Here is a 24,258-nt window from a genome sequence, read left to right as displayed (position 1 = left end):
TGAAACAGTACAAGGCAGGGGCATCTAGGTGTGTTGGATCGGGTCCATGACCAGGTCTTGGATCAGACTGCTGCCTCCAGGAAGCCTTCCCTGGTGGCCTCTGTTCACACTCTGAGCTTCTCTTTATTGCACTTGTCACCCTGAAACCCATCTTGGCGCCACAAGACTGTGAGCTCTGGAGAGCAGAAGCCAAGTCCTCCTGTTCCCAGCTGGGTGACCCATCCTCGGCCCAGGCTCTGGCACACAGCGGGCATCCAGTAATACTTGGGGTGTGTTCAGTGCCAGGCTCTTGGAGTGGCTCTTCAGGAAGGCTGCAGTCAGGAGGGGAACCATGGGGGCCCTGCAGGAAGCAGTGGGTGGCAAAGAGCGGCTCTTCCCCAGGCGCCTCTCTGGCCAGGCCCAGAGTGCATGCTGGGCAAGTTTACCCCACACCACCCCCTCCCCTTGGCTGGCTGCTCTGTCTCCCGGGGGGGCCCCACTGGGGGCCCCACTGGCCCCATTCCTTTCCTCGGGTTAGCTTTGGTTGGATCCGTCCTGTCCCAGCAAAGTCTGCCCTGGACCTCAGGATCTACAGTGGGAGGGGTGCCCTTTAGTAGACTGACAGCTTTGAAAGAGGAAACCCCGGGATATGGGGCAGGGAGAGGGGAGAGGGAGGAGAGAGCGCAGGAGGGGTGTCCCTCCCCTGCTCATCCTGGGATCTGTTCTGGGGGCAAAGGGGGAGGCTGAGGTTTGGCCCCCTCAAACAAGAAAAACTGGAATTAGCACTGAACTCGGAGAGGGTTTGCTGGGGCCTAGCAAGCCGTGGCCTGCCCTAGGCCTCTAGGCGGGCGGCCGGGCTCTGCCTCCTTGGTTCCCAGGGCGGTGGGGCAGGCAGCCGCCTCCACACTGGGCTCGTGGCCTTTTCTCTGCCAAGGGCGGCCATGGGCGAGGAGGCGGCAAGACACAGGACAGAGAGGGCGGGGGCTGGGGCCGGAAGGGGGCAAATCACCCCTGTTAACCACGCAGGCAGGTAAAGCTGGAGCTTTCAGAATTTAAAGAGAGTGTGTAATTTCTTGAAACTGTCCCAGCCCGCATCAGCATATACGGTGAGCTGCTCAAGTGAACCCTCTTGGGGTGAAAACAGAAGGTAAAGAGGGTTTGCCTTTTACCCTCAGCGAGAGTAAACTCCGAAAGCTGGGGCTGCCTCCTGTGCTACTTCCTGCCAGGCCCTGTTCTACCAGGCGTGAGGGTGGGCCCTCCTTCTGTTGGCTGTCACTGCTGCTAAGGGGGTGCCAGGGTGCCTGTCCTCACAGGGCAGCCGTCTGAGTAGGGAACTGGGTCCAGGATGGGCACGGTGGGGGGAGGGTGGACACTGGGGCTGGCTCTTTGCCAGGTGGCGTGGGTGAAGGACCACACAGCCACGGCAGGGATGGCGTGGGCCCCCTCCCTGGGGTGGGTTGGGGCAGGGCAGGTATGGAAGAAGGGATGGAGGGGTGCTCGGCCTTCAGGCTGCCCTTCGGGGCCCTGCCGGGGTAGACTGCAGCCGCGTGACCCAGAGCAAGTGGGGAGGGGTAGAGGGGCCTATCCCTCGAGGCCTCTCCCTGCCTTCCCAGGGTCCTGCTGGTGGGCTAGGGCAGGCCAGGCATGAACAAGGCGGCTATAGAGCTAGGGCAGTAGGTGATCGAGAAGCAAATGTGGCCAGAGGACCCCTGGAGCCTGGAGCTACTGGGCCAGGCCTATTCAAGTCCCACAGAGCCTGTGGCAACTTCCGGCAGAAGGACCCTTCTCTGAGCCCCTCTGCTCCTCCCAGGGGCTGATCAGAGGCCACACCAAGGCCCTATGACCTCCCCCTCAACCTCTCCCCGCCAGCCCCCAGGGGACTCTCTCTTCAGGCTTTGGGCTTTCTCGGCTTGGAGTCTATCCTCCTTCTGCCCTTTATTTGCCTCGGTTGGGAGAAGTCACCCCCTCAATGTAAAGAAGGGCTCAGGATGGGAGAGCTAATGAAAGGCAGGATCTCAGCCAGAGAATATGCCGTGATTATTTACAAATGTGACCTGGCCCACAGAAAACCTTGGAAGTAGCTTTTCTGGTTTTAAAAAGACACCAACATTTACTTTGATATGTTTATATTATAGATATAATACATAAAACATCTAGCATGAAACTCTGCGTTCTCCCCAAAGAAGAGAACCAAGCTGTCCTTCCCTGCTCCCAGCCCCGCCGATCTGTGCGTGCTGGCTGGAGGCCGCCTCCCTCCAGACCAGGAGCCAGGGCCTCTGGTGGGGGCAAGCCTGTGGGCAGCCCAGGCCAGAGGGGAGCGAGGCCCCTAGCCCCACACCCCCTTCATCACCCCCCCCCCTCCCCGGGAAAGAGGAAGCCCACCTCACCTCTTTGGTTCCCTTGGGAGCAAAAGCAATCCCAAAAACCAAAAGGAAAGAGAGCCGCAGACCCTCCCTGCAGCTGCTGACAAAGAGTCTCATTTTGGCAAGTATCTGAGCAAAACCAAAACAAAACAAAAACCAAATAAAATGGTGGTTTAGCATAGACGTGCACATTCACATTGCTCAAGGCACCGCTGGGACACAGAGAGGCCAGATACAAGTGTTGATATCGGCTGATAAAGCAAAATATTTGGAAGGCTTCTCATAACTTCGGTCCCTCTGGGATGGACAGATTGTGCTTCATGTTTGTATGCAATGCTGGCAACATACAGTACAAGGCTGATGGTCCCAGTGTCCCTTCACCCCACCCCCACCCCCGACCAGATCTCTGGGTTTCCCTCTTCCACCAGGCCACCACTCCCATGAACACATGTCCTTACAGCTCACCCATGACCTAGCTTTCTGATCTGACTGGGGGCAGGGGGCTCCCACTGGTCACCTGGTGACCCCCCATCTCAGTGGGTTCTGCCCAGGGAAGCCCAGCCTGTCACAGGCTGGGAGATGAGAGGCAAGGAACTAGGGACCCTCCACCTTCATGTAGGACTAGGGGAACAACGTTCCAAGTCCCTGTATCTCCTCCCCTCCGAGGACAGGCATTGAGGAGCGGCTAGGGCTGGCTTGTTGGGATCCCTGCTCCCTGAACCTTTCTCCTGCCATAGGCCGCACATTGCCTTCTCTCATGGAGGCCTGCAGCCTCAGGAATGAGGCAGGAACCCTCCAAATAAAATGACAAGGCACGTATTTGCTCCACCTACTCGGTAGGAATCGGAGCGGTGAGTTTGCGTTTCCAAGGCACAAGGTTATTCCTTAATACTGGAGCTGCCGGGCTTCCGGCTGAGCCCCATGGCACTTCTCCTCTCCGGCAGGGAGAAACCCCTGCCTGACCCCTCATCTTAGACGCACCGAATCGGGCGCAGAGGAAGGCAAGGGGCGCGCGCGGCAGGCCAGGCTTTCTGGCGGCACCGGAATCTCCTAGTCCCGGCCTGCGCCGCTGGGGCAGTCTTGAGATCCGGAGACCCGAAACCACTCCCTGGGTCCCAGCCAGCGGCCGGCCCAGGGCGGTCCCGCCGCCCCGCGTCTCACGCGCAGTTGCCCATGGCCTTGACCAGGGAGCTCTCGGGCAGCTGGCGGAAGATGCCCCGCAGCGTGTCCAGTTCGCGGCTCAGTTGTTCCACCCGCTTGCGCAGGCGGTCATTGTCACTGGTCAGCTCCAGCACCTTCTGCTGTGTCTCCACGTTGCGCTGCTTGGCCTTGTCCCGGCTCTTGCGCACCGCGATGTTGTTGCGCTCGCGCCGCACCCGGTACTCGTTGCTGTTCTTGTCCACCGACTTCTTGACTTTGCCCGCGCCGCCGCCGCCGCCGCCGCCGCCGCCCGCGCGGAGGTCGGGGTGCGCGGCCGCCAGCCCCTTGAGCGCGCCGCCGGGGCCTGGCAAGCCAGCGGCACCGAGAGCCGGTGCTGGGTGAGGGCTGGGCACGGGCGTGGGCGGCGGCGTGGGGTGGCCGGGCTGCAGGTGCATGGTGGTCTGGCCGCAGTGCGCGATCTGGAACTGCAGGTGAGGGGCGGCCAGGTGCGCGGGCGGTGGGTGCGGGTGCGGCGGCGGCGGCGGCGGCGGCGGCTGGTAGGGGAAGAGGCCGGCCAGCGCCAGCTGCTTCGCCTCGTCCTCCTCGCGCGGCTCCTGCTTGATCACCAGCGGTCGCAACGCCGGCGCCCCGACGCGCTCGTACAGGGGCTCCAGCCTGCCGTCCAGGTAGCCGGCCGCGGCGCAGCCGTAGCCAGGAGGGGGGCCGTGCGTCCCTCCCGGCATCGCGGCGCCGCCGGGCCCCCCGGGGGCGCCCGTGTAGTCAAAGTCACCGCCGCCGGCTCCTGCGGGGGCCGCAGCCGCCTTGGCCTTCTCCTGCTGCCGGCTGTGCTGGAACAGGTCGGCCAGGAACTCGTCGTTGAAGGCGGCCGGGTCGATGTAGGCGCTGATGTCGATGGACGTCTCGTGTTCGCAGATGCCGCCCAGCGGCTCTGGGGCGGCAGGTGGGGCGGGGGGCTGCGCGGAGCCCGCGCCCCGGGGAAAGCCGAAGGCGGCGCTGCTGGGCGCGTGCGGGGGACTCTGGAGGTGGCTGCTCATCGGGGGCCGCGGCTCCGCCTCGTAGAAGTCGGCCGACTCCATGGGGGAGCTACAGTCCTCCCGGCATGGCGAGCCTCGGCGGCCTCCAGCCTGCGCGGGGCGCCTATGCTGCTGCCGACCACCCGGAGCCCCGACTCCCTCGCGCCCGCGCAGCTCCCGGTCGCTAATGGCCAGGCGCGCTCGGGACCCGCATTTATACCAGGGCGGCCTTCGCCCTCTAGTGTCCGACGGCGGAGCGGCGCCTCCTGGGTCTTAGCGCCTGCCTTCCGGAGGGGGCGGTGAGTGGGGCCAGAGCGCAGCGCCGGCCAGGAGAGGCCCCGGCTCAACGCCCACTAACCCCCTGCCACGCCAGCCGAACCCGGACGCGCGCATGATGCCCCACCCTGGGCCGAGTTGTCGCCCCCGCACGCACGTGGTCGGTGACGGGGCCCCCTCCTCTAGCTTCCCCGAGGCACCCACTTGCAGCCAACGGTCGGGGAGCCCGGGAGCACCGAGACGCTGCGCGGAGGAGGGGGGTGGGCTGGTGGAGGGCCACTCTTGGTCTCTGAGTTACTGTGGCGCGGACTCGCTTTAAAAGCTAGAAATCGTCCTTTTCGGGGCCGGAGTCTCTGCTAGGCTGCGGCGTGGAGAAGGGGCCGGGGGTGGGGGGTAGGGAACAGCTTGGGACGTACTGGTCCAGCGCATACAGCGGCATGGAGAGGCGGAGGGCAGCGTCCTGGAGCGTGGTGATTTTGTGTCTCTATCTCTGATCTGATGACCCCACCGATTCCACGCCGAAATACCTCTCCCCCGCTCCGCCTCTCGAAGCCCTCTGGGGTCCCAAGGGCTCTACAGCGCCGGGCACTAGGACCCCGCGGGGAGCGGAGGGAATGGGAGGCGGCTGCGGCCGCGGAGCCTGGAGGACCCGGCCGGTCCATCCGCTTGGGCTTGGAAAACTTTTTCTTTTTAATTACTTCTCCTAGCCGGAGCGCTAGGGTTGCTAGGCGCGGGGCTGGCGCTGCTACCCGGCTCTCGGCCGCCAATTTTTTTTTTTTTTTTTTCCTGCGGGACGGGCCGAGCTGGATTCCAGGGCTGGGGTACCGGGGCGAGGTGGGGCGCATAGAGGGAGGCGGAGAATTTGACTCCGGGACCGGGATCCCAAATCGGGATCAGAATCCACTGCAGCGTACCCCTCCCCATTCGGGTGGGCTCCAAGGCCGGAGCGGGGGTGCCAAAGGAGCCGGGGCCTCGGGAATCTTGGCGTCCGGAGAGTCCCATCACCTACCGGGAAAACCCTGCCGAGTGGTACGCAGGGCGCTGTGTTCCGGGGATCTTGGGGAACAAGGCGGCCAGGCCCCGGTGCCCCCTTGGGCGCCTCCTCCGCATTCACTGCAGCCGAAGGAAGGGGTTTAAGGCAGCGCGTCTTCCAGCCACGTGGCGCCTCGCTGGTTCTATACCGGGATCGCCGGCGGGCCAGGGGCGCAGCCGGACTGCACTGGGAGCCTCCTGGGCCGGCAGTTCGCTCCTGCTTCTACCCCCACCGCCCCTTAAGATTGTGCGCTGGAGCCCGACACCGTCTGGGTGTTGGTCGGAGGTGTCCCTGTTTGAGAAACGCGGGGCTGCGCAGGTCAAGACCCCCTCGCAGACGGCGGCCTTCCAGAGCCTGGCAAGGCGCCAGAGCCCTCCCCGGAGCCCTCAAGGAGGCGCCCCACAAAAGCACAGCCGGCCCCGGGAGGCCAAGCTTCCACTGTGGTCACTGTAAAGAAGCAGCTTCGTCTGGGGAACACATACTGTGCTTTAATCAAGTTCCTATTCAACATATTCCCAATGATTAATGGCCCAACTGCTTCATTTTTTTGGTCCAGGGCTCATACACAAGATATTTTAAGCTTTTGGCCTGGGAGTAAAAGTAAATATATTAAATAAATAACCTCTGTGAGCCCGGAGCAGCTCTCTGGGCCAGAGGCAGGACCCATTTCTGCACCAGGCTCCTGAGGAGACCTGGAAGAAACCTGAACACATGCAGTGAAATTTTCAGTTTTGTTTTTTTTTTTTTTTTCTGCAGTCAGTGCTAAAAATAACAGCCGGTGGCAGGGTAGCAGCAAAGCACAAGCTCCTGAGAGTGTCCTGTTCCTAGCATGGACACCTGGTCTACTGCGCAGGGTTGCTGTTTCCAGCACAGGCAGCAAGAATGTGACCTCTTAGGATGGGAGGAAACCACAGAGGCTTTCTGGACAGCAGAGGAATAAGGCCTGATCGATAAGGGCGTGTAGGGGTAACGGGGGCACCAAGCGGGGCCCACATCCAGTGCCACGGGTCCTCACAGCGGAACCAGAATTCTCCCCAGGAGGCCTGCTCTGTGCAAGGTGCTCAGGGCCCCCGGATGAGTGAGAGGGGGCTCCTGCCCTCCCAGAGCTCTGGGCAGGAGATAGGTCGGCTCACAAGGTCTGCTCGGAGACAGTGGCCTTCCCACAGAACAGGTGACTCCAAAACAGCAGGGGATGGGAAAGGGACACCCTCCCCTGGTGAATATGGGGCTCAAAGAGAAACAGCAGCCACCTTTGTCTGGGGAGGTATTCTGGGCTAAATTGTGACCCCCCCCTTCATATGTCGAAGCCCTATCCCCAGTATGACTGTATTCTGAGATGCAGTTTTTAGGAGGTAATAAGATTAAATGAAGTAAGGTTGGGGTTCTAATTTGATAGGCCTTATAAGAAAAGAAGGAAATCTCTCTCTCTCTCTCTGTCCCTTCCTGCCTCCCTTCCTCCCTCTGCCATGTGAGGACACAGGGAGAAGGCAGAGTGTGCAAGCCCGGAAGAGAGCTCTCACCAGAGTCCAACCATGGTAGCATCCTTGTCTGCAGCTTCCAGTCTCCAGAACTGTGAGAAAATGAATGGCTGTTGTTTAAGCCACACAGTCTGTGGTATTTTGTTATGGCACTTGTCTTACGAGCCAAGACAGGTGGTGAGAGAGGGTTTCATGCAGGAGTAGACCTTTGAGCTGCACCTTGAAGGATGAGCAGGAATTTGCTGGAAGGATGGGCAGACGGAACGGCAGGTGCAAAGGTGGAGAGGCTGCGAGTGAGTGCCTGGCATGTTCTGATAACAAAGGACAAGATGTGTGGCGGGCTGGAGTGCAGGGATTGCTGGGGAGGGGCCTAGATAAGGCTGGATCCACAGACAGGGCTGGGTTCATGGCCAAGGCCACTCCCAGTGAGGGAGAGAGCCATCTCAAAGGCTTTGGCTGTCCAGCTTTTAGCAGGCAAGCACTGTGATCCAATTTGAGTTCCTGAAAGGGCACTGTGGTAGAGGCTGGGCAGGGGAGGGTGGACCAGATGAAAAGTGATGGAGACCTGAGGCCCCAGGTGGGGGTGGAGGACAGGAACGGATTTGAATGTCAGGACTTGGGGTCTGGCTGGGGGCTGAATGCCTGGCTTTTGTCTGGGGGTACCATCCGCCGACATATGTAGTGCAGAGAAAATAGAGGATCTCCTCCAAGCCCCTTGGGGTCAGCTGCAGGACACCCGCCTGCCTGCTTTGTGGCTCTGGAGAAGAGGACAGTCGGCCAGGAACAGCCGCCAGGACCTACCTGCCATATTTTAGTTTTCCCTTTGAGGTCTAAGAGAACATCTAGGGGATGGAAGGAAGCGATTCGGGGGCAGGTAGTGGTCTGTGGGTCTGCGGTGCAGGAGTGTCCCGGAGCTGTCCAAGCCCTGATGCAAGAATTGGCTCTAGATCCTGGGTAAGACCCCGGGGTTGTGGAACCACTTTCCATGGGAGGTGCCCACGGCTGGCAGGGGGTTGTGGCCTGATAGGATGCGTGGGCAGTCAGCATTTGGCTGGACTCACTTGGGAGGGAGATGGCTGTGTGGCTCCCGCTCAACTGACATGGAGCCAGTAATAAGAGAAGCGCATAAATCCTCTCCCTGACCACCTTTACTATCCTTCTTTTTTGTCTTAATTTATGACACTTGGCAGTTCCCGAGGAGAGCCCTGAGGGAGAACTCTCCAAGTGCCTTGGCCTCAATGTGCTCAGCAGGCGGGGCCTCGGGACCGGGACCCACCCCAAGTCCCACAGGCTGCAGGCTCACCAGGGCCTGGCTTCTGCCACTGCTGGGGCCGGGGGAGAGGAGAGGCAGCTCTGGCTCTACTTTTTACAAAGGAGAAAATCAGCGACAGAAGTGAAAATGCATTTCATAGGTGTGAATTGTGCTCCAGCCAGCTCACAAGAGGAGGCTCTTCTGAGCTGGGGGAGGGCTGGTCCGCTGGGGAGAGGAGAGCTCCCACCTCCGTGCATTGTGGTGCTGAGGGTTGGGTGCCCTGGGATGGAGCCTGATTCCAGGGTCATTCCCAGGGTTAACCATTCTGAGAAGACAAACGGAGGCCTGGGAAATTTTTTTGTTGTACTTTGATTCAACCTTCCTAATGCAACGCATACAAAAGAATTCGTATATAAGTTTGAGAGTTCATCAAATTCTGAAGAGCAACACGGGAACCAACTTTAAGGTTTCTAGCTTTATCGAAAGCTTAATGGATAGGAGATTGGTCACTCCAAAGCAGGACTCATTAAGATAATAAATAAGGACTAAGAAAAGACAAAAGACAAGAACGCTACACTTTCCAGGCGCGGTTTGTGCTCTGACTAGGGGGCATGAGAATCTCATACAATATGTCTAATACAGTGTTTTAATAAAATGCTCTTAAAGACCTTCCTAAAACTTAGACACACAAAACAGAATGCAAGTTACTTTTTATGATAAATGCACTGGCTGATGAGTTTTATACTAATTCATTTTTATGTTTTAGATATTGGTGGGTACAGCAGATGAACCCAATGAACAGTCGATCAAGAGTCTCGTGTTTCTTACCAATAGCCTCTGGACACTTGGGGAAACCATTTTTATTCCTCAGTAGATTGTACATCCTAGCTCACCAGGAGGCCAGTTAAAACCTCTCACCCACCATTTACTAGCTGGGTGATCTCGGGCAAGTTGAATTTCTCTGAGCCTCTGTCTTCTTTTCTGTAAACTGGGGGCAATAATTCACTATAGTGCATTCTCAGCTGGTTCTAGGGCAAAGGCACTTAGAAGTCATACAGAACATTACTGGGCATAATTAATCGCAATACCATGAACTAGAAATTCTTTAACTGTTAGGAAATGTCACTATATTATATGTGTACCATATAAAACCATAACCATGAGTACTCAGATCCATAAAAGGGCCCTACTGTCAGATTCATCAGAATCAACTGTTTCCAGTTTTCTCTGGTTTCATTTACTATCATGTATGTATGGATTTTTCCGCCTTGTTTGTTTATCTCATTTGCTTGCAACTTACCAACAGATAAGCAGTAGCAGGCAGTAAAAAAATTTAGAAAAAGAAAACTGAGTCAAAAATGAAAATTCAGAGAATTCTATCCATTATCTTAATTTTGTTCAGCAAACCAAGGAAAGTCTTATATTCTGTTTTGTTAGAAAACTCCGTTGGTAGCTGATGGACCCCGGAACTCCCCATCCAGTATTTGGAGAACACTGCAGGAAGCAAGCAGTGGATGTGGGCAGGCCCATTGCACATTCTTGCGGGATCTGGGACAAGAATACAAATGGCAGTCCACATACCATCTGTTTAAATACCAAAAGTTATCAGTCAAACGAACAGACTGGTAGATAAAATACGTTCTACCTTTCTGCCTTGACAAATAAATCTTTGTCATGTCCTGGAAGGCCAGGTTTGAATTTAGCAGTTGACTCTGGAACATGGTGCCGGGAGGGCCACCGCCTCCTTCTCTTCCTTCCTGGTGCCATCCTCCACTGGAGGGGTTCTTAGTCAGGTGGGAGTAGGTTCCCAGCACAGGGCTCCAACACTGCCGTCCCCCCCTGAAAATTGCTGCCTTCCTGTCTCCCCTTGATGAGTGTGCCCACTGCTGAATGCCTGGTGAAAGGGCCCACGTAGGCCAAGGCAGCTGGCTCGGGGCTGTCTGGGCATGGCGTTTCTTGTCCAGTAGGCTCCTCACCCTGAGGGAAGGGAGCAGCGAGAGGAGGGCATGAGTGGGAGCCTCGTTCATGAGTCTAAGAATGGTCCTGGGGGTCTGCCCGGCAGGGTCTCGGCACCGTGGAGGGGGCCACATTCATTCCACATGAGCAGGAGGGCAGTGACGCCCGTGCTCCCGGCCTTGTCTGGAGGCCCCTGGCTCTACTTCTGTTGGAAGACACGTCTGTCAGCAGTAATTCCAACCTTGTGTCCCCAGTTCAGCCCTTTTCTCCCTCTCACCACAGACATCCTGGTTCCAGTGGCCACCCTCCCCCACCGCAGCAGCCTCTAACCGGTCTCCCTGCCACCCTCCCTACCTCCTTGACCCCCAACTCTCCTCACAGAACAGCCGAGTTTCCCATTAGACGTGCACGCAGTCCATGTCCCTCACCTCTGTCAACCCCTGTGACCACCACCCCCCCCCCACCCCGCCTTCCAGGAGAAGATGTGCAGTGAATGTCCCAACGTGGCCGTGAGGCCCCGCATGATTCGGCCCTCACCTCTCTTAGGGCCTCGGACTCCTCACTCTTCCCCGCTCCCCAGTCTGCTGTGTGCCAAGGTTAGCATCTCCCAGCCTCCAGGCGTTGCGCTTTGCTCTGCTGGCTCCTTGGAAGCTCCTTCCTGATGTTGGAGCAATTCCTTCCCTGTCATCTCAGTCTCACAGTCTCTCAGAGTCTCTCACATTCCCCAAGAGCTTCCTCTGAGGCCCGAGTGGCACAGTAGCCACCCCTCCCCCATCACTCCTGAAGCCATTGTGCGTTCTATTTTCCTCCTAGCACTCTCTGGAAAATGGTCTTGTTTACTTATTTTACTTGTTCCCTGTCTGGCTTCCCCCAACTAGAATGCCAGCTCCACAAAGACAGGACCTTGTCTGTCCTGTTCTGCCTATTTCCAGAGCTACAACAGGCCTTGGCATATGGTAGAGCCTCAAATATTTGTCGAATGAACACAGAATGGATTCTATTCAAGAAAAGTGCTACCCGGCCACCCTCCCAGAACTCAGTGCGTCCCCGAGCCTAGCAGAGCAGCTCAAGGGTGGCCCCGAAAGATGCTCGGGAAGACCCGACCCCCTAAGTTAGGGCTCCCCAAGGGCAGACCCATCCAGAGCCTCCTGAAGCCATGCCAGGCAGGACTGCCAGGGCCTGGAGAGTCCTCACAGTGCTTCTGGGCTAACTCATAAGAAGCCCCTTCAGGCAGATGTGGCCCCCAGGGGCTTGGCTGAGCAGAGAGTGCCTCTGCAGGGAGGAAAAATGGCCCCTTTCTCTGGAGAGATGTAGCCCAGCTAGGACACAAGGCTTGGTGCGGGGAGGCCTCCAGAACTGGGCTCGTTTGGGGAATGCAAACCCTCAGTCCAGATGGCCTTGAAGCGCCCCTCTGCCTTGGCTGCAGAGAGCCCCTCTGCCTGTGGGGCACTGTTGGGAAGGTGCCCCAGGAGAGCAAGACTTCGTCCTTGGGCATGGATGGACATCAGATCCACCAGAGAAAACGGGCCTTCCTCCCGGCAGGCTCCCATGGAAGGGAGGGGGTACTTCAGCAGGTGGACCTGCCGGAACCCCACTACTCAGGAGATGGGGTACGTTTCCCTCGCACTTCCGTGCACCCACCATATTGGCCCCATTCCTTCTGGCTGATTCCAAGGATTTATGTCTTCGGGTGCATCTTCAAACAGAAACAAACAGTTAAAAAAGAGTTTGCAAACGTTACCATTCTTGACACCCAGGATTCACCCCTACCTGAAAAGAAGCAGGTTGGAGAACAGCATGTAGCTTCCCTTCTCTGGGGAAAAAAAAAAAATTATTAAAATATACATATAGCCAGGGTACAGAGAGAAGTTGGGAGAAATACACACCAAACTGTTAACAGTGGTGTTGCCTTTGTAGGACGAGCGAGAACTTGTTCTTTTTAATTTATACACTTGTGTATATTGGACTTTTTAAGCAGATGAGTATGTATCTATTACGTTTATAGTTTTATAAACTATAAAAATATTTTAAGTCACCTTAATTTTACAGTTTTATAATTTTTATAGTTTTACAAACTATAAAATGTTTTAAAGTCACCTTCATTTACTCTACAAATATATAATGCCACAATGGGTTGCATAGTTTCGTAAAAAACTTCAAAATGCTTTTGAGTGACCCTATTTTCCATGTTAAAGCATCCGAAAACGTGCCCTGAGAATAAATTGTTGTCTGACTTGTGAATTTGCTCATAGGGAGAATCTTACCTAGTCATAGCCACTGAATCACATTTAGTTCTATGTTTAACAAGTCAGCTTTATTTTAAACGAGAAAAGCTCAAGTATTTGTATATATAAAGAACTTCTACAAGTCAGTGTGAAAAAAAAATACCAATTCAAAAGAAAACGGGCATTTACAGAGAGTTTATAAATAAAAAAACCCAGCAAATGCAAATGAATTTTAAACATGTTTAAAAATGCCGATTCTCTGAATAAAAGATATACAAATTAAAACTACACTGGTCAGGTGGGTAAAGATAAAAACGTCTGATAATTTGCTATACAGATAAATGGCTAGAGCAAACAGGCAGGATTATATATTGATCCAGTCTCTCTGGAGAACAATTTAAAAATACCTATCTAAGTTGAAAGTGTCATTAGCCCTTCTCTTAACAATTCCCCTTACAGAAATGTAATCCCATAAACTCTCACGTGTACAAAAGAGTTACATACATGGGTATTGACCAAAGCACTATTTATAATTGCAAAAGGCTGGCTGAATGCCTGTTAATAGAAGACCGGATAAATAATCGTGGATAGCTGATTAATTATCCTCTGTGTCTTTGTGAAAAAGGATGAAAATCTGTAGGAACACATATGGAAAAAGCTCTGATATGTTCATTTACACACACACATATATATATAATATATGCATATATAAAAATACATATATACATACATAATTTGTCAATATAAAATACACATACACACGTATATAAGTGTGTACATATGTATATATACAGTGCAGAAAACGTGTATAATATATCTCCATTTGTGTAAAAAGAAGGGGAAAGGCCTATACGTATGCTCATCTCTGCCTAGAACATCTCAGGAAGGGCACTTAGGCAGGAAAAGTGGAGAAGGACTTGCAAGCAGGTTAGACATTTTTATTGTACATTAAGATATATAAATGAACTAAACAATAATTACCTCATAAGGAATTGGGGTTACTCCAAAAATTGCAAAACGCGATTGCTGAATATTCCCCGAGAACACTAGTCTTGGGATAATACGAAGGGAGTGTAATTTAGTTTTTCTATAACTGAACAGGACCATATGACCATAAAAGCCCAAACTTTTCATTGCTGTCCCCAAGAAAATCTATAAACCGATCAGTTACAGTAAAATTCTTTCCTGCGATGTGAACTCATTTACCCCAAATATGGGATTGAGCTTCCTGAGCATATTGATTTAAGCAGTTCAGGGACTGCGGGTGGGGCAGGGTTATCCCTTCCCATCCCTCCAATTGGTTCCGTCTCTGCCATTTTCAGTCAAAATTCCAAAGGTCACTTGGAAAGCACATAACCCACTAAGCTGTCCAGACACTCCCTTTTGGCTAGATAACCCCCCACGGCCCAGATCCCAGCTCAGTCTTGGGAACCAGGGGAGCGCTATTACAAAGCCTTGCTGCTTGGTCAATAACTTGGAGGTGACCCTGAACAAATTGAGAGTTTCAGCGAGTGTATCTTTAGAATCTGATTTTTATTATAATTGATTAGAAAAATCCAGCTTACATTCCAAATGCAGTCATTTTATCATAGTCAAGGTGCAATAACAGTTAAACAAAAGCCAGTGTGAGTCATGCTCCTATAAAACTGTCTGCTAGCAGAGTTTGGCTTTTCTCTAAACGAGGGAAACTCAAAGTCAGGCAGCATCGAAAGGGGTTGTTCTGGCCTCTTACTGGGAGAAATTATTATAAGAAAAGCAGGTCACACAGGATCTGCCCAATGGCTCACTAACATGGAATGTGCACATTGATTGAATTCTTTGGTTGCCCAGCACCATTTGAACATCCTTCCAACATCCGGGGATGTCCCACCTCCCCACGCAGAAGCCAGAAACGCCCTCTTCCAGCTGGGATGAGGCATGTGAGGAAGAACTGACAACGTACACACTGACAAGAGCCGTTGGCACGACTGAGAGGTGTGTAGGAACAGGTGCTGCTGGACTTCACTTTGGGAGAATGACCAAGAGTGTTTGGGGTGCTACACGTAAGCAGGCTGGCCACACAGCCCCTACTCTGGATCCTCTGGTCTTCCTAGAGACGTTGCCAACTTCCTACCATTTTCTCGAACTCTTCTTTAACTTTATTCTCTTTAGTTAGCGTGGATTCTGTTGGTTTTGCCCAGCTAGGATAAGTCTCTGACTTGGATGACTAATGAGACCTGGGCCAAGATCAAAGTCACAGATGACTCCTTCCACCTTCTCTCTCCAGCTATGGCTTGGTCCTGGTAACTTGCCCTCTTTGCAAGCGGTGTCTCATAGCCAGATGAACGAAAACATGCTGTGGAGTAAGGGGCTGGTTTGAATGCCACTCATGCACAGTGACTTTGACAAGGAGCTTCACCTTTCTTGCTCAGTTCTATCGTCTCTAAAATGGCGGTAATAAAGCCATCTTTGCCCCACAGAGGAGTTGTGAGGATTAAATACAATAACCCATTAATAGCCCTTAAATGTTGAGGATTAACTTTACCAACAAGGGTACAAAATAAGACTAACATAGGGTGTTAGAAAATTCCCTATTATAAATCTTGAAAATCAAAATCCCTTAACAATGAGATCTGGATTCCTAGCTTTTTTTTTTTTTTTTTTTTTCTGGCCAAAGACTTCTTTAGAATGCATCAACAAAAATAAAATGATATATCCAACTAGAAGCTCTGGACAAAATCTAAAACTCAACTACCTGAAGATACTGGAGAATGAAAAAAGCAGGCAGATGCTGGGGGAAAGTCGGCCCTTCGAAGAAAAAACCATCACAGTGTGAATTTCTTTAAAAAGCATTTATTGAGCCTCAGGGCGCCTGGGTGGTTCAGTTGGTTAAGTATCCAACTTCGGATCAGGTTGTGATCTCCTGGTTTGTGGGTTCGAGCCCAGTGTCGGGCTTTTTACTGACAGCTTGGAGCCTGCTTCAGATTTTGTGTCTCCCTCTCTCTCTGCGCCTCCCCTGCTCATATTCTCTCTCTCTCTCTCTCTTTCTCCATCAAAAATAAATAAACATTAAAAAAAAGATTTTTTTAAAAAGCATTTATCCTCAAGGCAGGCCCCAGTCTCTGCAGGCAGGGCAGCTAAAATTCTGATAGGAAATCTATCAGTATTACTGGCTTGATGAAGACCCAGAGGACACAGTTGAGGACAACCGCAGTTACTGGAAAGTGGGGAAAGAGTATCCAAGAAAGGGGAGGTGGTGCCCAAATTCTGTGCCCCAATTCTACCCAAATCTCTGGTTGACTCCTAATCTGCACACGCATGGCACAGACACCAAGCAGCAGACAAGGCCGCCCACCACAGAGGAGACAAAATTTACAGTGTGAATTCAGTGAAATTGACTGCATGGCAAAATCTGAATCAGCTTTTTTTTCCGGAGGAACATTACAGAATCCAGAGATTCTACAAAGCATCATTCACGATGTCTAGGATAGAAAATATAATTTTCTAACCTTCCAGAAAAACAAGAAAACATCACTCATTCCAAAAAAAAAAAAAACCCCAAAAACAAAAAACACAACCAATGGAGACCAACCCCAACATGATTCAGATACTGGAATAGCAGACAAGGATTTTAAAGTATTAACACTATGCCCAAGGATATATATATATAGGAGACATGGTTGTCCATTAAGAGAATAATAGAAAATCTCGGCAGAATATAAATCATAAAGAAGAACCAAGTAGAAATCCTAGAAATGAAAACGTCAGTATTAGAAATGAAAATTGCAATCTCAGAAATTTAAAAATTCACTCGATGGCTCTAAAAGCAGAAAAGAGGACAAAATAAAGATTCAGTAAAATTAAAGATAGTTCAATAGAAGTTATCCAGCCTGAAGATCATACATATTTTTTTAAAAGACTGAAAAAAAATGAGCAGTTCCTAAAAGACCTGTGGGGTAATATCAAAAGATTTAACACACGTGTAATTGGAGCCCTAGAAGGAGAGGAGAGAAAAAAATGGGACTGAAGATGCTTGAAGAAATAGTTGAAAGAAATGGCTAAGTTTGGCAAAGGCAAACGTTTATAGATTCAAAACGCTCAGGAAACTCCAAAGCAGGATCTTGAAAACAACAACATGCCTAGGGACGTTGTAGTCAAATTGCTGAAAACTGGATGAAAACAAAATCTTGAAAGTAGTCAGATAAGCCAAACCATAAGAGACTCTTAAAAACTGAGAACAAACTGAGGGTTGATGGGGGGTGGGAGGGAGGGGAGGGTGGGTGATGGGTATTGAGGAGGGCACCTTTAGGGATGAGCACTGGGTGTTGTATGGAAACCGATTTGACAATAAATTTCATATATTGAAAAAAAAATGAAAAAAAGATGACACATTACATTCAGGGAAACAAACACTCAAATGACCTTGGACTTCTATCAGAAACAAAGGAGACTGGAAGGCAGTGGAACAACATCTTTAAAGTACTGGTGGGAAAGAAAAAAAGGTCTACCCAGAAATCTAGATCTAGTGAATATATCCTTCAAGAATAAAGGTGAAATAAAGATATTTTTAGGTTAAAGAAAAGCTAAGAGGATTTGTCAGCAGCCAACCTGTACTGCAAGAAATGCTAAAGAAAGTTTGTCACACTGAAGGAAAGTGAAACCAGATGGAAACCCAGATCTTCAGGATGAAATGAATGTCATTGGGAATGATAAATATGTGGATAAATAGACAGTTTTTGTCCTTCATTTCTTTAAAATATAAATAATTGTTTAAAGCAAAAAAAAAAACCCATAACATGGTATTATGAGGTTTATAATGTATGTGGATGTAATAATTACAACAATTATAGCATAAAGTTTAGGGGCTATAAATGGACCTATATGATTGCAAGGTTTCTACATTTTATGTGAAGTGGTGCAATATAAATTCTTAGCAGACTATGAAAAACTGAGGATGTATATTGTAATCCTAGAGCAATAACTAAAAAGTAAAGCAAAAAGACATAGGTACAAAACCCAATAGGCAAGTTAAAATGGAACTCTAAAACATTCAGTTACTCAAAAGGAAGGAAGAGAAACAGAAAAAGAAATGGAAGGGGTGAGCAGAAAACAAATAGTAAAATTATAGGCTTAAATCTAACTATATAAATAATTATATTAAATAAAAAGGACTAGTATTCTAATTAAAAGGCAGAGGTTGTCAGAATGAATAAAAGTGCAAGGCCCAATTATATGCTGTCGAGGAGCAATGCGCTTTAAATATAAAGACTCAAACAGGTTGAAAAATCAATGGATGGGAAAAGATATATCATGTAAACCTTAAACATAAGAAGGTTAGAGTGATTATAAAAACATCAGTAAAATAGTATTAAAGGCAAAGAGTATTACCAGAAAAGGGGATGCTTCATAATGATATAAAGGTCAATACATTATAAAGATATGATTATCATAAATGTGTATGCACCTGATAATGGAGCCTCAAAATACATAAAGTAAAAATTGATAGAACAAAAGGATGTGACTTGAGGTTGAGAATAGGAGAAGATTTTTTAATTTCAATTTTATATACTTCTTATGGCTTAAATTTTAATACCAAATACATGTCTGTTCTATCATCATCATCACCATCATCATAGATTTCCAGATAGATGAAAGGGAAACGCATTCTAGTAAAGGCCACACGTGTGCCACTGCAGGCATCAGGGTGGCTGGTGTACCTGGGGACTGTAGATTTCTGGCATGCCTGAAATATAGAGTTGGGTTGGTATTGCTGAGGAGGGATAAAAGATAAGCAGCAGATGAGTAGAAGCGAGACTTAGAAGAGCCTTATAAGTATATTAAGGAATTTGAGCTTTATCTTCATGGTCATGGATAGTCACTGAAGTGTTTTTCAAAAGGAGGAGAGAGAATCATGTTTGATTTTTAGATGGCTGATTCTGACTTAAAGTTGGAGGATACGTTAAAGGAGATCAGAGTAAAGGCAGAGTGGCTTCTGGAAGATGCTTCAGTAATGCAGATTAGAAATGCTATAGGCCTAAATTGTCCCACATAGATAGAGAAGGAAGTATTGTTTTGAAAGATTCCGTAGGAAGCAATAGAGTGAGAATTTGGCAATTCTGGATCCAGATGATGACACACACTGACATCTATGAACTCCTGAAGTTGTGTTATGAAGCCACTTGGTGAGTGCTACTTTATTCCCATTTTCCCATGAAATAATAATAACACAGTAATTAATACACCATTTAAAAAGTTTATTTTATTCAACACAGTCCCTATCAGAATCTCTGCTGGCTTCTTTGTAGAAATTGACATACTGATCCTAAAACTTATATGCAACTCAAGGAACCCAGAGTATCCCAAACAATCTTGAAGATAAAAATAATATTTGGAGGACTTAAACGCTGTCTAATTTCAAAATTTATTACAAAGCAAAAGTAATTGAGACAGTGAGGGTACTGGCATAAGGATAGACGGATCAATAGAATAAAATCAAGAGCCCAGAAATAAACCCATGTGTCTATGGTAAGTTGATGTTTTGACAAGGGTGGCAAGACTATTAGTGGGGGAGAGAATAGTCTCTTCAACAAATGGCGCTGGGACAGGTGGCTATCTATATGCAAAAGAATGAAGTCGGACCCCTACTTCATACTATATACAAATATTAACTCAAAAGAGATCAAATACCTAAATGGAAGAGCAAAAACTATAAAAGGGAAACAAGAAAACACAGGAGTAAAGCTTGATGACCTTGGATTAGGCAGTGATTTATCAGGATACTAAAAGCACAAGCAGCAAAAGAAACATTGGTAAATGTCACTTTATCACAATTAAAAACTTGTGTGCTTCAAATGACACTGTTAAGAAAGCACAAAGACAGCCTACACAATGAGAAAATACATGCAAATCATATCTCTGATAAGGGACTTATGTCTAGAATGAAAAAACTCTTAGAACTCAACAACAAAATTAATCCATTACAAATGGGCTAGTGATTGGAACAAATATTTCTCTAAAGACGGTATACAAATGGTCAATGTGTACATGAAAATGTGTTAAATATTACTGATGACCAGAGAAATACAAATAAAAACCTCAACAAGAAACCAGCTCACAAAAAAACATTAGGATGACTATGATCAAAAGTCAGATAACGAAGGCTGGTGAGGATGTGGAGAACTTGGAATTCATACACTGCTGGTGGGGCAGCCACATTAGAAGACAGTCCGGTAGTTCTTCATAAACACAGATCTCCCATTTGACCCAGCAACTCCACACTTTGGTATATACCTAAGAAAAATAAAAACATATGTCCACACAAAACTTGTACATGGATATTCACAGTAGCATTATTTATAATCGCCCAAAGGTGTAACCAACCCAAATGCCCACCACCTGCTGAATGGTAAAGACAAACTGTGGTATATCCACACAATGGAATATTATTCGGCCATGCAAAGGAATGAAGTATTGACACATCTACTACACAGATGAACTTGGAAAATATTATGCTAACTGAAAGAAGCCAGTTACAAAAGACTGCATATTATATGATTCCATTTGTATGAAGTGTGCAGAATGGGGAACTCTATGGAGACACAAATCTATGGTTACCTAGGACTGGGAAGATAGGATGGGGGTAGGGGTGGTAGCCAAAGGGTGCATGGTTTTTTTGAGGCTGAAGAAAATGTTCTGTAATTGTGATGGTAGTTGCACAACTCTGTGAATATACTGGGAATCATCAAGCTGTACATTTTGAATGGGTGAATTGTGCAGTATGGGAATTACATCTCAATAAAGCAGCAATTGGTAAAATTACAGGACAAGAAAAACGTTCATTTTATCTGGAATTTTTAAAATTATGCAGCTAATAAGTGTATATTTCACACTTAAGACTTCCAAAATAGAGCAGGATGTAAAGGGACAAAAAACTAAATTGCCGTCTATCCCCCAATTCTAATCCTACTGCAGTGTTGAGCGGAAGTCACTGTTACCAGTTTAATGCAAATCCCTCTTCACATTTTTCTTTGTATTTGCATATGTATGAACATAAACAAGATATCGTTCACAATTTCATTCTGGAATTAAAAAATAAATAAGAGCATCGGGGCACCTGGGTGGCTCAGTCAGTTAAGCCTCTGACTCTTGATTTCGGTTCAGGTCTTGATACAAGGGTTGTGAGTTCAAGCCCCATGCTGGGCTCTGCGCTGGGCATGAAGCCTACTTAAATAAATAAATAAATAAAAATTAAAAACAAACAAACAAACAAGAGACTTCATGCTGTATTGTATTCATGCATTGTTCTGCTGCTTGCTATTTTCATTCAATGCTGTGTTTTGGGAATCCTTCCATGTCATTATGAATAGATCTTCCTTTTACAAAAATACTGCATAGTTTTTACATAGTATTGAGTCCGTAAAGATGTATATAGGCTGAATACTTAATAATGGAAGTATTGAGCTGAAGGGTATGGGGTTTAAAATTTGGCAGGTACTGCAAATTATCCTCTAAAAAGCCTGTAAAATTTCCACCCACCCACCCATAGTGATTATATATGCCCTTCTCTACACGTATGCCAACAACGTGGCTATTGTTAGTACTTTCAAATTTTGTTTGATATCTCGTTGTTTTCACTTCTGTTTTCCTGATTCCTTGTTAGGGTAAGGAATTTGAATTCCCTAATGTTTTCACCCTGAGTTAGTTTTCTAAGATATTTTGTATATATTTTTCACATCCCTTTAAACAAATTTTTTAGCCTTCTTATTTATCCTGAATTTTCTTTTGCAAATAGCAAATGGGTTTTTCTTGACTGTAGTTCTCATCGATTTGCCTGATCTGAGAGCTGGAGAAAAGGAAAATGCAAAACTTAATAAAGAATCTGTTAATGACAAATCACTAAGACTAAAGTTTCAAAGTCTGTCATTATAGCCAGTTGTATGGTATCTTAGGTTTGTTGTAAAATTAAAGTTTTAGAGTTGGTTTATATAGAACATTTAAAATTTTATCATAGGGTATTCCACTTTCAAAAACACATTCCCCCAATTCTCTGACCCTTCTCTCACGAAAGGTGGGATCTAACTTTCCTCCCTTAGAATGTGAGCTGGCCTTAGTGACTCACGGCTAACAAACAGACGGAAGTGATGCCGTGTGGCTTCCAGCTTCCCCTTGGCTCTTTGTGTGTTGGGATGCCTCCCTGGGAACCCAGCCACCGGGTTGTGAGGAATCCCAGGCCACGTGGAGAGCCCCACACGAGGGGAAAGCAGGCTTCCTGGCAACAGCTGGCACCAACTGCCAGCCCAGGTTTCGAGTCTTCAAACCGAGGCCCAAACATCAAGAGCAGACAGGCCATTTCCACTGGATCCTGTCCCTGTGCCCACCCCTCAGAACCTCTGAGCAAAATAAATAGTTTTGTGCCACGAAGTTTTGGGGTCATTTGTTACGCAGCCATAGTAACCTGTATATTTATCAGCAAAGATAGCTTTAGAGGTGTTCCTCAACACCTTCCAACTGGGATGGAAAAGAGAAGACAACTTTGCTGAGAAATTTTACTATATTTTTCCAGTAACTCACTCATCTACTTTCCTCAATGAGATACGTTTAGAACTGTTTCTACCATCTTCTTTTGGGTTTTCTCTTTCTATTTCTGAATAGAAGTTTTTTTTTGTTTTTTGTTTTTTGTTTTTTTCTGGGACGCCTGGCTGGCTCAGTCAGAAGAGCATGTGATTCTTGATCTCAGGGTAGTGAGTTTGAGACCCATGTTGGGTGCAAAGATGACTTAAATAAACAAAACCTTTTTTTAAAAAGACATTTTTTCATATCTTTTTTTCATTTTTATTTTTATTTCTTTATTTTTTTTTAAAGTTTATTTATTTTGAGAGAGAGAGAAAGAGAGTGCACGTGGTAGGGGTAGAGAGAGAGGGGAGAGAGCGAATTCCAAGCAGGTGGGGCTTGAACTCACAAACCGTGAGATCATGACCTGAGCCGAAATCAAGAGTTGGACCCTTAACCGACTGAGCCACCCAGGCGACCCCCCCCCTTTTTTTTTCATTTTTAAAGACCTTTTACTGGCTTTGATGAAAAGCCTTTTATGTTGCTTTTACTTTTCTTCTCCCATTCTTTGCTCTCTGGGAATTAGAAATATGGAGAGTTTATATGTCATCTCTTCTTCTAGGATTATGATTATATTTTTAAAGTTTGTTTATTTTGAGAGAGACAGAGACAGTGTGAGTGGGGGAGGGGCAGAGATAGATGGAGACAAGGAATCCCAAGCAGGCTCTGCACCGTCAGGGCAGACGAGCCCCACGCGGGGCTGGAACCCAGGAAACCATGAGATCATGACCTGAGCGGAACCCACAAAACTGTGAGATCATGACCTGAGCTGAAACCAAGAAGAGTCAGATGCTTAACCGGCTGAGCCTCCCAGGCGCCCCATGATTACATTTTTTAACACGCGTTTTCTCTCATGGTCTATATCCTCCCCTGAACAAGATGAAGAACTTACTGGGCTTTCACTTCCTTCCGCCCTCTCTTTCCCGCCATCTTTCATGCTTACACGATCTGTGCCTGAGTTTCAACTGTCTTGTAAAAAACCAGCCAGCAATGATTGGCATTTAATTATATGCACACCCTCTGCCCCCGATTCACTGGTTTTAGTATCTTTCTCGTGGGTTCATTTTCTCACTTGCTGGATTTCGCCTTCTGGCAAATTTTCAGGGTTGTCTGGGAGCGTAAACTTTACGAATCTTGGGATGACTTGAATACGTCTTTATTTTGTGCTCTCCATTTGAGTGCTGCTCAGCCTTGGTAGAGAGCTCTGGGTTCGAAAGCTGAACTCTTTCCAGAACTGCCGATGTGGTGGTTCACTGTCTGATGCCACCGTGTTGCCAGGGAGACACAAGGCTGAGACACGGTCATTCCTTTGTGGGGACTCTGGTAACCCCTCTCCCCCTGTCTCGCGGAGGATTTTCTCATTATTTTCGGTACTCTGAATTTCGCGAGATGAGCTCTTTCTTCACTGTTCTTAGCAACCCAAGGACCATTTCCTCTCTTCGGCTCTGTGATTGCTTCTCTCCCAATCTCTGTCTCTCTCTCTCCATTCCTCTCCTGTTCCCCTTCCTGCGTCTTCACTCGGCCAGTGTCCCACTCTAGTCCCACGGGATGCAACCCTCTCACCTGCCTGCCACCTGATTGGCACCTGTCTTCCCCGTCCTTTGTGAGGACGCAGGTGGCCTCCTCCCACCCAGGTCAAGGCCTTTCCTCCTGCTCTGGACCCATTGCCCTCTCCCGCTCAGGGGCCCGTTGGTGAGCGTCCAGGCCCAGGCTCATGCCCCCACTAAGGAAAGCAAGAGCCTCTCTCTCTCTCTCTCTCTCTCTTTCTCTCCACCAGTTCCACGTCCGGCCACCTCCCTATTTCTCAAGCAAGTTTCTTGACAGCATTGTCTCCGTGAGCCCCCTCTTCTTCTTCATCTTTCATCAGTTTGCTCATGTAGTCAAGTCCACTCCCACAGCCCAGGTGCGTTCCTGAAGCCGGTCTGGGGGAGGTG

The 24,258-nt window shown here is 48.7% G+C and overlaps 1 protein-coding gene and 1 long non-coding RNA gene across 2 annotated transcripts; one reads left to right on the top strand and one right to left on the bottom strand.

Moving 5' to 3' along the window:
* Positions 1–2,088: 2,088 nt before the first annotated feature.
* Positions 2,089–4,873, bottom strand: CEBPA (CCAAT enhancer binding protein alpha). Its single transcript, XM_023245285.2, has one exon. The coding sequence runs from the start codon at positions 4,577–4,579 to the stop codon at positions 3,500–3,502; it is 1,080 nt and encodes a 359-aa protein (XP_023101053.1). The 5' UTR covers positions 4,580–4,873; the 3' UTR covers positions 2,089–3,499.
* A 9,628-nt stretch (positions 4,874–14,501) lies between these two features.
* Positions 14,502–22,135, top strand: LOC123382362. The gene is made up of 2 exons (XR_006590626.1): positions 14,502–14,710; positions 21,808–22,135. It is a non-coding gene; the product is annotated as an uncharacterized LOC123382362 (long non-coding RNA).
* Positions 22,136–24,258: the final 2,123 nt, after the last annotated feature.

Source organism: Felis catus, chromosome E2, assembly GCF_018350175.1.
Source record: "Felis catus isolate Fca126 chromosome E2, F.catus_Fca126_mat1.0, whole genome shotgun sequence".
NCBI lineage: Eukaryota > Metazoa > Chordata > Mammalia > Carnivora > Felidae > Felis > Felis catus.
This window is presented reverse-complemented; position numbering and strand designations above follow the sequence as displayed.

What these genes read in the sequence shown, in the direction of transcription:
- CEBPA (XM_023245285.2), bottom strand. Translation starts at nt 4,579, where the DNA reads ATGGAGTCGGCCGACTTCTACGAGGCGGAGCCGCGGCCCCCGATGAGC.